Source organism: Poecilia reticulata, chromosome 1, assembly GCF_904066995.2.
Source record: "Poecilia reticulata chromosome 1, P_reticulata-male-v2, whole genome shotgun sequence".
NCBI classification, from domain to species: Eukaryota; Metazoa; Chordata; class Actinopteri; order Cyprinodontiformes; family Poeciliidae; genus Poecilia; species Poecilia reticulata.
In genome coordinates, this window is record NC_088830.1 from 3,267,531 (window position 1) to 3,280,107 (window position 12,577).

The 12,577-nt window shown below is 39.4% G+C and overlaps 1 protein-coding gene across 4 annotated transcripts in view; it reads right to left on the reverse strand.

Moving 5' to 3' along the window:
- The window catches only part of fhdc1 (FH2 domain containing 1), a 31,202-nt gene that overhangs the window by 10,623 nt on the left and 8,002 nt on the right, over positions 1-12,577 (reverse strand). For all 4 annotated transcript variants that reach the window (XM_081610211.1, XM_017303747.2, XM_081610239.1 and 1 more), the window contains exons 2-3: positions 6,117-6,839; positions 5,640-5,701 (exon numbers count right to left, since the gene is read on the reverse strand). In XM_081610211.1, coding sequence (XP_081466337.1) covers positions 5,640-5,701; positions 6,117-6,572 — 518 coding nt within the window. In that variant the 5' untranslated portion in view covers positions 6,573-6,839. The remainder of the gene's footprint in view (positions 1-5,639; positions 5,702-6,116; positions 6,840-12,577) is intronic.

Here is a 12,577-nt window from a genome sequence, read left to right on the forward strand (position 1 = left end):
AAACTGGACAAAACCCATGCTGAGCTGCATATGGATTCATGTGTCTCAGCTGGGTATGTGAACACTGAGTGATTAAACATAAAATAAATCCTCAGTCAGGCTTCATCTTACTTCAGAACCTGTTTATTCCTGTAACCTTATATCTGCTTACAGCACTACAACAACAAAAGAGAAAGGATCTCAGAAGCTCATACAAAGTAAATGTCAAGTTGATCGCCTTTCACAGTTGTGAAACATCAACAGGTTTGAAGGATTATATCAAACAGACAGAGTTACATGAAAAAGTCCTGAATCATTCTCCCACCTCCACTCATTTCTAAGTATTTCATTGAGGCTTTTTGAAGTTTTCACCTGATGAAGGTTACCATCACTCACAAACTAAGTCACAGCTCTTAGTTTACTGCACAGATAAAATGAAACTCATCATGATCAGACTTGATGAACCAGAGATGGTCTCCTTCTACTGGTGTCACAGTTTCCTTTTTGTCCGCCTTGCAGTTGCAGGTATCACAACATTCTGCAATTCCACACCTATTTTAGTTTACAAGAATGGGTGTAGTGTCTTGTTGTTCCTTTGGTAGGTAAATGACAGGACCAAGGTTACGAATAACACATGAAGACTTCTGACATTGTTCACAATAGTCAGCTGTGTCAGCTCACAGTCTGTGTTAATGACATATTGGGTCAGACAGTGTGGCATATAAAACAAAACGTCTCCTCCCTTGTCCCGATGTACTACATCCTTCATCTTCAGTGTTTCAATTATTTCATTCTGAACTGCAAAGTCTTCATCTGGGGGAAAATATCTTCCTGGTTGGTGCATTGCTGTAAAGAAAAACCTTGCAAAAAATGGCATCTCTGTAGAAAGTCCAGATATCTCTGAGCCACAAACCTTCTGGTAATACTCAAGTTCATAATGTTTTGTGTTGTAACATTCATCCAACAGTTGAAGAATGAGTTGGAAAATTTGCGAAAGTAGATGGTTGGCTCAAGATTAACATCCATGCTGTCAAAATCATCTGTGTCATTTTGAATTTCATCTTCTAAGATTTCTTCAAAATTTGTCACAATTTCCTTGCTGTCACAGTTTGGTTTCACATCCAGGTCCTTCATGTTTTTGGGAAGACTGTTAAAGACACTTTTTGTAATGTCTGTGTTGGCAAAGAGTTAGCTGTGGTTGTTGAAGTAACTCACTCAAATCCTTAGAGGAATCTTCCATGTCCTTTTGGTCTTCAGGGTTCAATGTCAAAACCAAAGTATTTTGATCTCTCGTCCTCAGAGCTCTCTACTAAAACGTCTTTGCCTCTTATGCTATATTCTAACAACTTTTCAACTCCCTTCGTAACAAGAAATCCAAGGTCCCAAACAATATCCAAAATCATCTTGACTTGGTGAACAGTTAAAATGGTTTGTAAAGTCAGTTTGAAGTCGTCTCTCTGGAATCGATCTACCTCCAACCAAGTTGAAAAGCAAACTGAGAATTCTTGTATTCTTGTATCTCTTTGAACTGTTATGACATCATTGGTGAGAACATAGAGGTTCTCATCTATGATGAGAACCTCTCACCATGATGAGAGGTGAGAGGTGTCAAACATCAACATCATGTTGATGTTTGACATCATCAACATGATGATGTCAAACAACCTGTGTCAGGTTCTTGTTTGTTTAAGTTGCTATGGAAACACAAGGAGTTACCTATGGGGTAAGATTACTGTAAGATTACTGTCTTACCCCATAGACAGTAATGGGGTAATGTCCCATTACATAGACATTACATAGACATTACCCCATTACTGTCTATCCATTCTTGTCTAAAATGCATTAATTTTAATGGACAATTAATGCATTTTAATTGTCCATTAAAATGCATGCGTAGACATCTAAATTCATAAATGTAAGTCAATAAATGTGCATGAATTATAGTTTTGTATTTGTCCTGTTTTCCAACTGATACTTTCTGAATACACTTAACAAGTACTTTGGTCATTTTGAACCCCTCAACAACACTCCTCTCATCTGGGTGAACAGATACTCAGATTGGAGGCAGCTGATGTTCAGAGGACCTTGAGAAGACTCAACATGCATAAAGCAATAGGTCCTGATAACAGCAGGTCCTTGAGACCTGGTTCTCAACAACTGTGCTGACCAGCTGACTCACGTCCTCACTGACACATTTAACACCTCGCTGAGCTGTGCTGTCATTTCATCTTGCTTCAAAATGGCCATCATCATTCTAGTGCCCAAAAAACCCACAATTTCATCACTGAATGACTATTGCCCTGTTGCTCTCACTGCCATAATGATGAAGTGTTTTGAGAGGCTGGTGAAGGATCACATCATCTCAAAACTTCCCTCCTCTTTTGATCCGCTCCAGTTTGCCTACCGCTCCAACTGCTGCCCAGAGGACGCTGTGTCCACCACACTGCACTGGAGCCTGAAACACCTGGGGGAGAAGACTACTCATGTGCAAATGATGTTTCTGGACTTCAGCTCAGCATTCAACACAATCAGCGCCTGGTGAGAAAACTAACTCCCCTTAGGCTTAAGCCCCCCCCCCGTGTAACTGGCTGCTGGATTTTCTCACAGACAGACCCCAGTTTGTGAGGGTTGAGAAAAATACTTCAAGGGTCATCTCCCTCAGCACTGTTCTATATGTACGATTCAAACCAGTTGAATACAGGACCAGAGAGTCCGACACAACTCTCTAGTTGTTTCAGTGACATGTCATGGTCAACAGTGTCACATGGTGCACTGAGGTCCAACAGAACCAACACCATGGTTCTTCTACAGTCTGTGTTTATATTGATGTTACTGAACACTTTGACTAGGCCAGTGAGCCTGGAAACCAGACTGAAAGACATCAAAGCGGTTGGTTATTGTTAAGAAACTATTTAACTGTTTAAACATCTTTTTCAATAATTTTGCTCATCACATTGTTTATCAGTATTATCACCATAGAAAGATTTTCTAATATAGTGGACCCACCAAACTTCACAGTCAGAATGAATAGCAGGTGATAGGTAGTTCCTGTATTTTCCAAATATGTCAAATTGGCTTCCATTTCTGTATTAACAATGATTTACATTTTTAATTCTTCTTCTGTCATCTCTTTCCTGCCAGATCTAGTGCTTACAAGTGTCTTCTGTTTCCACATAGATGGACCACAGTGATTTTTGAGTTAACAATACAGAACATATGCCAGAAAAGCAGGAACAGTCAAAATTGGATCACATAAACCTAACAAAAAAATACAACCACAAAACACATCCAAATTATATATTTTTTGTTTTTATTCTACTTGTAATAAAGTATAAACAGCACTGAACACTAATGAGTAAACTGAGTGAAATTAGCTTCACATTACATCAGGACCTGGCCTTATGCATTAGACAGAGCAATAATAAAATGTGCCTGACAAAAAATTTTTTAAAAAGTCCCAAACAGAAATAAACGCTGCTGCAGTGAGGTCAGTCAAATGGCTCAGTCAAATATCATTTAAATATATTGGAGAGCTATGCAAATCTGTTGTCATGGAAACCCTTTTTGAACTCTGCTGTGACTATCTGTTTCAGTAAGGTTGGACTCTTTTTGAGATTAGTTTCATAAATTTAATCTACACACTGGACTAGGGGTTATCTGCCAAATATTCTCACTCAAACCACATCCATCATATTGATTCAGGCTTCAGCACAGTGAGGAATTAAACTAAACCTAAAACTGAGAATATGCTAAGAAATGGCATCAGGTATGTTTCTCACAAGTCAAAGAAATGAAATAAAATCATGTTGAGTTTTATTTTTAGGAGTGCATTTTCATTAAAAGGCAGCAGATGAATTAAAGTCCGAGGATATGACAACAAATAAATGCTTTATAGTAATTTTACTGACAACATTACATTTACAAATATAGATATAATGATAAGAAGTTATCAGGAAGCATGGAATTTTCCCCAAATTTTCCTCTAACTTAAATTCATAACACCTCTGTGCCTGGCCTTTTAAATATTCCTAGTTCTGTTTTTTTTTATTAGTCTGTCAATAAAAACAACAAATATAATGCTAAACAACAGTGGGTTCATTTAGTTTTTTTCCAGCTGTTATATCATTATCACAGAGCCTTCAAATAAAGTTTAGTAGTTTAGAAGATATCATAGACAGATAATCAAATGTTTAACGTTATAAGGCCTTTTGCATCATTTGAATGAATGTGTTATATTACTCATGATTGTTATCATGTAAAATTTGGGAATTTTAATCCCCAAATGTATTCACAGAGTGAAGCATCTGCAACAAGTGAACATGTACTTGTGAGCATGTTTAATTTATTGATTCATTAATTTGTTGAAAACTCAGTCAGTTCTGAATTTGGCAAATTTCTATGTAATTTGTTGTGTTCTAAAGTTGTTTTTACACTTTTATATGTTGGCATTTCTAAAACTTATGTGGAGAAATAGAGAACATTTCTGAAGTAAATGAAGCCTGGCCTGGCGTAGGCTGACAGGAGTGAGGCTACAAATTTTGCTCCATCAGCCCTGTTGACCAACACCAGCAGGTGAGGCGGGTGAAGCGTTTTGCCCAAGGACATAAACAACAAGAGTGAACAGACCGGGAATCAAACCAGCGATCCACTGACTGCAGGGCAAACTCCTACCACTGATGCATTATTAATAAGTAATAACAAAAAGTATCAATATACATATAGAATAAAAATAATAATGGGAGTTTAGTAGTCTAACGGCACGAATGAAGTTCTTTTGTTGCCAACCTCTGAGGTTTTCCATCCATCACTATCTGCTCCCAGCCTTCCATCAGCGACAGACTCCTTGGTTCTCGCACATCTTGTCTTCTGACCATTTAGTACCCTGGCTTTTGGGGTTCGTTTGCCTTCAACATTGGCACTAAGGATTCTTCAGACATTGCCATCAGCCTCCAGTCCTATAACAAGCCTCTCCTTGCCTCTTTCATGGATCTGAGCCTCCGTTGCTGGTTTCCAAGGTTCCTGTGCCTCCATCAACAGCCTATCAGAGCCTTTAGCCACTGTCACCAGTCCTCTGTCCACTACCTCCTGCAACTTTCAAACACCTTCACTACAAACCTTTAGTCTCTAAGCCTCTTTGCTGCAGACATCCTGAACTGAACCTTCCGAGGCCTATCCACCAGCCAGGTCTGTTTTTTTTGTTGTTTTTTTTTACACAATGTCTTTTATTCGGCCATGGCCGACGGATCCCATTGTTGTTTAAGTTTTTTTTCTGTGCTTGTATTTCTCACTTTCTTGTTCCTTTGTGATCAACCTTAGTTTTTGTTTTTACTTTTGATGAGACTGGATTCTTCCGTTGCTTCTTTGTTGCTGGTTCCTGTTGTTCCCTGTTCCTAAACTGTCCTGTTCTGCTCCTCATCCTTTTTGTAAGCTCACATTTATTTTTATTAAAAACCTCAACTTTACTTACCTCAACTGAGTCTGCTTCTGGGTCTAACTACAACCATCACTAATTAGTACATAAAACAACTATAAACATTATATCAGTATACTGTGGAAATCAGTAAAACAGCATGAAATAACCAATGTTTGGCATTTACAGCAAGAAAAAAAATCAACTGGACACAGTTCAATCTGGTTTTTCAAACTTACAACTGACTTACTTCTTAAATTGCTTGAGGAAAATGCCCACATTCATTCCTCTTTTGGAGTCCAGGATGCTGACCTGAAACCAGAAAAAAAATGGAATATGATTTAAATATAGCAGAAAAACAAAGACCCATCTCTAATGCATGCCTGTGTTTTAACACCACAGCACAATCCATTTCCACTGGGTCAAAAGTTTTGGTTGTAAACTAGTCAATCTCTCCAGATTGATTAGAGTCCTGGGTCCCTATAAAGGGTGCACCAATAAATCGCCCAGACGATAAATCGGCCCGATTTTTTTTAATTTTGGGAAATCAGTGATTGGCCAATGCTTAAATGAGTAGCATTTTTTTTTTTTTAACAATTACTTCTAAATGTGAGATATTTTTGCCCACTGAATAAATGCATTTGTGTTGAAAGTTTGATTTGTATTAATATTTCACTGTGAGTTTATTGTGTTGTAACATCACTGAGCCGTTTTTGTCAGCACTCGCCTCATTCCTGCTGTTGTCCTTAAAGGAGCGGGACCTCGATATACGAGTCGAGGTTCCTGTTGTCGGCGTTGTGCCTCGTAAAGCCGAGGTCGCGTCTTCCTGCTGCCCAAACAGCTCCTCAACAGAGCGAACGTCAATCTGGTACTGCTGCTGCCGCACCGCCAGCGTCCAGATGTTCGGCTTCCCGCGCACCTTCTCCTCCGGGATGGGCTTCCAGAAGAAGCTGCGCACACGGCGCTTTTTCCTTGGGTTGTGGTTGGCGGGCGTCGTCGCCAGGGGTGGGGGGGGTGGAGGGGGGAGGGGAGGAGGAGGGGGAGCTTTATGCTGGGCCTCATTTAGGGGGTCATTCTGTCCAGACATAGAAGACGGGTCGGAGGTAGTAATGGAGGAGGTGGTGCAGCTGCTCTCCTCGCTGCTGCAGCTCTCTGGCTCATTGGTTGGAGATGAACAACTCATAACCAGAACAACAAGAGTCAACACTCAGCAAGGTCTATGCTGAGGAAGTCAATTTAAATAATCTGATGATGTTTACTTCTGCATCTGTTTGCTCTGCAGTCTAACCACTGCTGATGAATGAAGGTGAGAGTCCCTTCATCTAGTCACACAGAAGAGAGAACACAAATCCAGTTGGTCCATCTTCATCCCGCTGGTGGTCCTCCGTTTCGCTGAGCGGAGCAGTCCGAGAGAGAGGGGGGGGGGCAGAGGGCAGCAACGGCCATGGAGCTGCAGGAGCAACAAAGACACAACGAGGTTACCCAAAGGAAGATTGTCAGATTGTGAAATGCTGACATGCAATTATTACAATTAGTGTTAAAGTACCAACTCTCCAAAAATAGTTACATTTACCCTCTCTGGTCATGTAGCAGTACTTCAAATTGTTTTTACTCAAGTAAAAGTAAAAAGTAACCATCAAAGAAATTACTCAAGTAAGAGTAAAACAGTATTTAGTAAAAAGTCTACTCAAGTACTGAATAGCTGATCAATCATTTAATATTTAAAATGACATCATCTGACGATGATAGGTGGAAAATGGACGATGATAGGTGGAAAACTATAAAGTTTTCCACCTAACTTTATAGTTATAACGTGAGTTATAACTATAAAGTTAGGTGGAAAATTTAGTATTTTAAGGACCAAAATTACAATAATTGATATAAGTAACAAAAATAACAAAATCAGACAAAGCAAATGGTTCCGAATCAATTCCTTTCAACATAAAACTTATGAAACTTAAACAAAACCACAGGTGTGCGTGTCTTTGCTGAATTTTTGGTTAAAACATGTTTGTTTTTCATTCAGTGGGTAGAAAATCCTGAATTTTCACTATGCTTCTATGCCTCCAAGTAAAGGAGGCATAGTTCATAATAAAATTACTCAAGTTAAAGTAAAAAGTACAGCGTAGTGAAAATACTTCCAAAAGTACACTTTTTCATAAAAGTTACTTAAGTAAATGTAATTGAATAAATGTAACTACTGTAGTTACATACCCAACTCAGACCACGTGTCCATGTAACTTCATACAGATTGTTAAAGAAATAAAGTCCAGTTTTTTCTTTTCACTTCCAGCTGCGATAACTTGAGTCTGCTGGTCTCATCTTTATTAAATCACCTGTGGCTCTCACTGGGAATGGGACCACTCACCCTCACCACAGTGGACACCAAAGACTCCTTTAAAATCCCATACAAAACATGCTATATTTATTTCAAACATTATGTTAGTACATTGCCCTGTGACAGACTGGTGACCTGTCCAGGGTGACCCCGCCTCTCGCCCGGAACGTTAGCTGGAGATAGGCACCAGCACCTCCCGACCCCATTAAGGGACAAGGGTGTAAAGAAAATGGATGGATGGATGGATGGATGGATGGATGGATGGATGGATGGATGGATGGATGGATGGATGGATGGATGGATGGATGGATGGATGGATGGATGGATGGATGGATGGATGGATGGATGGATGGATGGATGGATGGATGGATGGATGTTAGTACATTATTTTTACAATGAAAACTTCACAATACTTAAAACTTTACTTTACAGTACATTACTGTCAGCACCAAGATATAATAATAATAATAATAATAATAATAATAATAATAATAATAATAATAATAATAATAATAATAATAATAATAATAAAACAAAGTTTTCAATAAAAGAACTACACATCAGAATGTTAAGCTCATGAGGTTAATGATAAATAAATGGCAACAAACAGTTACTTTCTGGCAAATTTCTATGTTTCCAGAGTTTACTGGTAATTTTCCCACCGGTTTCCAACGCTGTCCATCTGATACCCAGAGCTAGTTACTAATTAATAAAGCATACGTCACTAACCTGCTCGTGTTGCCAACATCAGTCTGCTGTTCAGTCATTCATGCTTTATTTATGAGACTGAGAGAACATCTGACCTCATGCAGAGTCTCCCCCGCCCTGTAAAGACGGCCACAACCCCTCACTTGTTGCGTTTCCATTACAAATGTGCACAAATCTTTGTCTGTATTTTACTAATGTCTAAAAATTATAATTGCTGTACAATTGACCAGTTTAAGATTCTAATAAATCATGGCTGCTTGGAGCGCAAAGTACTTAGAAATGCTGTCTGACGTCAAATATTTAAAGAGAATCATCAGCTTAATCTGATGACAGCTGAAGTGAAGTTAGTAAATATAGTAATGTTTCCAGCAGAGCTCAGTGGGAACATCACTGTCCTGTGGATTCTTTTCTGTGTCCATCACCATCTGCTGTCGCCTCCGTTTGTTTTCTGACAATCTTTTCCCTGTTAGCTGAAAATTAATTTAACCGGAAGAAGCTGTCACCACCACCACCACCAAGTCTAAAACAGACATACTTCCACTCAAACTCCCAGATGTGCAAATAACTAAGGTCGAGTCACCAGCACCAGCCGTTGTGTCTGCCCCTGTTGCTGATTTCCACTCTAATTTCCTGAGGGCGGCGGGTCTCTGCAAACCACAGGTCTTTAACTCACACCAAGGGGGCAAAGAGCCACGTTCACAGGGGATTTGGTCGCTGTCACTTCATCATCATTACCATGGCAACGCTCATTAGCAGAAAGCTTAATGCTTAAAGCTCAGCAAGACGTTGCTGTTGAGGAAGCTTGGATCTGACCACCTTGATCCAAAAGTTTCCAGTGCTGCAGTGTCAGTTAGTTGTTCTGAGAAGTAATAGTTACAAACATCTGACTGCTTTAATTTAAAAAGTCCAGTTTGAAATCCTTCTTGGAATTTGGTATCAGCCTCTTCATGTATCGTTACTATACCAGAAGACGATGAGACTCAGACATAGTTAGCAACAGTTCCACAGGGGGAGGACCAAGCAAGATTCGCTACACAAGTTATACATGCTGATAATGGCATCAGAGGGGATATTCTAATCCTATGACTGATATGAAAACTGTCCGCACCACCTACAGCCAGTCGATATATTGGATATTTCTATGCATTTTCTGTTTATAAGCTGATTCACAAAGCTTTTAAAACAACTGTAATTCAGAATAATTACAACTATGAGTTCAAACATAACCATAACCTTCTGTCATCTGATACTACCCAACCTGGGTAGTGTCATGCATCTGGATCCATAACACTAAGGGTGCACTGATTGCAGCTTTCTGGTCGATTACCCATTACCGAGCTTTATAAAGCCAAACCTGCTGATTTTGGCCAATACTAAATTGTTTGTATAAAATGTTGCTAAATATAGCAAGAAAGTAAGTTGGCAACATTGGGGTGACTATTATTAACTGCAAATGTGCAAACATGACCTGGTGAGCCGGTGTATCAGCCAAACCTCTCTCATAGCAGAGTACAAGAGGACACTGGCTGATTTTTAGGCCTTTGCTGAGGTCGATAAGATCTTGGGAAAAGATCAGATTCACATGTATCGGCCGATCACTGATATCAAGATTCATCTGTGAACCCCTTCATAAAGTTGGAGTGAAAACCTCTCATGTTAATATCATGTTGTACATGAGAAATGCATGTACATGTTTAAAGTCAGACCAAGTAACACCATTTTATGTCTGAGAGTCCTTGGACAATCTGAAGAGGACATCATTTGGGAACATTTGCTGCAACATTGACTTTTCTTCCTGATTTCATGTCGCTCACGACAGCGCGAACACACAATAGAATGAGTAACCCTGTTGTTGAAACAGCACACACACATACACACAACGCCAGCTCAAACACACACTAGCCAGGTTACTATTGCCCAGATACCAAAGACAAAAGAGCTGCCACAGAACACACACGGGGAACACAAACAGCAGCGGTGAGCTGAGCAGAGGAACCAGAGCACGTGACTGCAGGATGATCCTTAATGTATGCAGCTTCATTCTTTATGACAAGTGTGTTTTCCTCCTTCAACATTAAACATCTTCTCACTGTTTGTGTTAAATATACAAAATGAACCAAAACATCAAATATATCTTAACCCGCAGGATGTTTATCACATTTTTTTTTATTGGTAAGCCGTCCAGAAAGCCGTCTCAGTGGAATAAACAGAACACAAGGGGACCTTTTACGTCGGAAATCCTGGATTTTTCTAATACTTCCAAAGACCTGAGCTGTTTCACCGTCGTGTCTGCACTTTCTGGATAAACTAAGGCAGACCCCGATCAAGTGAATTATTCATTTCACCATGAATCACCTCTTTCTCTCTTCCTATACAACAGTCCTGAGCGGAGTCCCTTAGCAACCCAAAGGCAAATTACAGGAGCAAGCTATGGTCACATCAAACACTGAACTAATCAAAAGGGATCAAACTCAGTGATATGCATAATTGTCTAATAAATATGTAGATTTTGCTAAACAAAAGTAGTGTTTACATTGTCTTGGAAAAGTAACCATGGCTCTTTTTGTCATGTTTGTAGCCAAAGGCTTTAATGCATCAATGCGTTTCATTTGGATTTTAAGTGATAGACTAACACAGAGTGGTGAAACGAAAATTATGGGAAACATTTTCACATTCTGTTCTGCAAAACAGTTCAGTTCAGTTAGACTGGATGGATCCTCAATCCCTCCAGGAAGTTGTGACACTGCAATCACACTTATCAATGCAAGTTCTTCTCATAATTCACAAATTTTGCAGACTTGCAATTTTCTGCAAATCTGACCAATCACCTCATTTCTGTATTTCATTCTTTTCTGACCAATCACTACAACTTGGCTGAATTTTGACCAGTCCTCTTCCTGCCCCCTTCTAATTTAACTTCCTGTTTCTCTTGAAAGCAGATCCTGCAAGATAAAAGCATTTGTGCATACAGTTTATGTTAAATTGATTCATGTTGACCAATATGGAATTGTGTTTTTACACTTTGACATGTACTCGAGACGTAATTGTAATTGTATCAAGACTGCCATTTCAAGAAGGTATTCAAAAAGATCATTTGCACTTTAAATATATGTGAAACTCCTTTTTGGGAAGGTTCATTTTAACACTATGTTATGGAAAATGTAAAGCTACCCCCCAGGGCCCCTCCCGCAAATTTGACTGCAACTTTTTGAAAAGGACACCACAAAAATGTTCCTCATTTCAGGCCACAACATTCACAAAGAATAGCTCAACATCATGGAAGACCTGGATCTTCCACTTCTAAAACATGATTAGGTGTTGTAGATCTGGCTGTAGGTTTAAAGTTGTTGCTGTGCTTAACAATAAAACACAGGCTCAAGTTCTCTCTCCCCTTTAAAAGCTTTTCTTCTATGATTATCCTGTATTTTTTCCCCATTCTTCTTTCTTTCAACTCTGACCACCTTCTCTGCACCTACTGTGGAAAAGCACTGCAAAACTGTGATGCTGCCACCAGCATGTTGGGATGGTGCATTTTGGGTAATGAGCAGAGTTAGTTTTTCACTCTACACAGTGTTTTCCATGAAGACAAGAAGTGGAACCTGGCAACTTCTCCCCTTTTCTCTGGTGACGGGTCAGCAGTGTCATCATCTTTCTATTTTCAAATAACACACACTGCTCACACAGGTGAATTTGGCTAATTATGTAACTCCTAAAAGCAACTAAGTGAGATGGATTTTATTTAGTGGTGCTAAACTGAAAGGAGCCCACAACAACTCTGCTCTGTTTACATCTTTATTTACATTTGTATTTTAAATTTTCTAAAACTAAGTTTGGTCAGTGAAACATCTGAAACTTGGGGCTTCTGTCTCACTGCTCATACAGAAACAAACAGGTTTGATTGACACAATAGGTTACTCAAGAAGGATTAATGTGGTCCACAAAAAACATGCCCCGTGCCCCACCCGGTCTCAAATCTGCAAAATCTCCTTTAAGGAGATTGTTTAAAAAGGCCACTATTTGTCTAGGAAATAAGGCATGAAAGGCTAATAAGGCCAAGGTACAGCATGGTACCTCAACCATGTGCGGCTCAGACTACAGTACTGCTAAACACAAGTTTATCTGTTAAAGAAAAGGGCCACGTA